At 41.4% G+C, this 483-nt stretch overlaps 1 protein-coding gene across 1 annotated transcript in view; it reads right to left on the bottom strand.

Annotated features, from left to right (window-relative positions):
* The window catches only part of LOC101858066, a 5,185-nt gene extending 4,702 nt beyond the window's left edge, over nucleotides 1–483 (bottom strand). The window contains exon 1 of the mRNA XM_005108870.2: nucleotides 123–483. Within this exon, the coding sequence (XP_005108927.1) occupies nucleotides 123–408 (286 nt within the window). The 5' untranslated portion in view covers nucleotides 409–483. The remainder of the gene's footprint in view (nucleotides 1–122) is intronic.

The raw sequence follows: 483 nt of genomic DNA, 5'->3' as shown, positions 1-483 counted from the left end.
AAACAAAACTACACAACCAAAAAATAATAAATAATATACCCAAATACTCAAGAACAAGTACAAGAACAATAACCAGAACAATAACAAGAACAAGAACAAGAACTAGTTGTCTTTTGTCTCACCTGCCATGTTATCGTGTGTATCCAGGAAAGAACCACGTACGCTGTAATGCTGCACAACTGCACAAATAGCTTTTTTTGTGAGGCAACTTGTCTGACTTGTGCCTTCAATGAGCCGCCAGTTGTGGAAACCCCTCTTTTTATAGGCGAGCTGACCTTTCCTGTCTGATAGCTCTACCTCCGAAAATAACAATAATTGCACATCCACCTTCACGTAATTGTGTTGGGAAATTTGACAGTCCCAAGAACATGCATACAGTGGCGGGGCATAGTGAAGGGCTGAAGTCATTGAGCCCTACCCACTCCCACCCCCAACTCTTTTCCGACCTAAAGGAATGTTCCTTAATTAATGATATGATCAGGA

This window comes from Aplysia californica, unplaced genomic scaffold (assembly GCF_000002075.1).
Source record: "Aplysia californica isolate F4 #8 unplaced genomic scaffold, AplCal3.0 scaffold00729, whole genome shotgun sequence".
Lineage (NCBI taxonomy): Eukaryota > Metazoa > Mollusca > Gastropoda > Aplysiida > Aplysiidae > Aplysia > Aplysia californica.
This window is presented reverse-complemented; position numbering and strand designations above follow the sequence as displayed.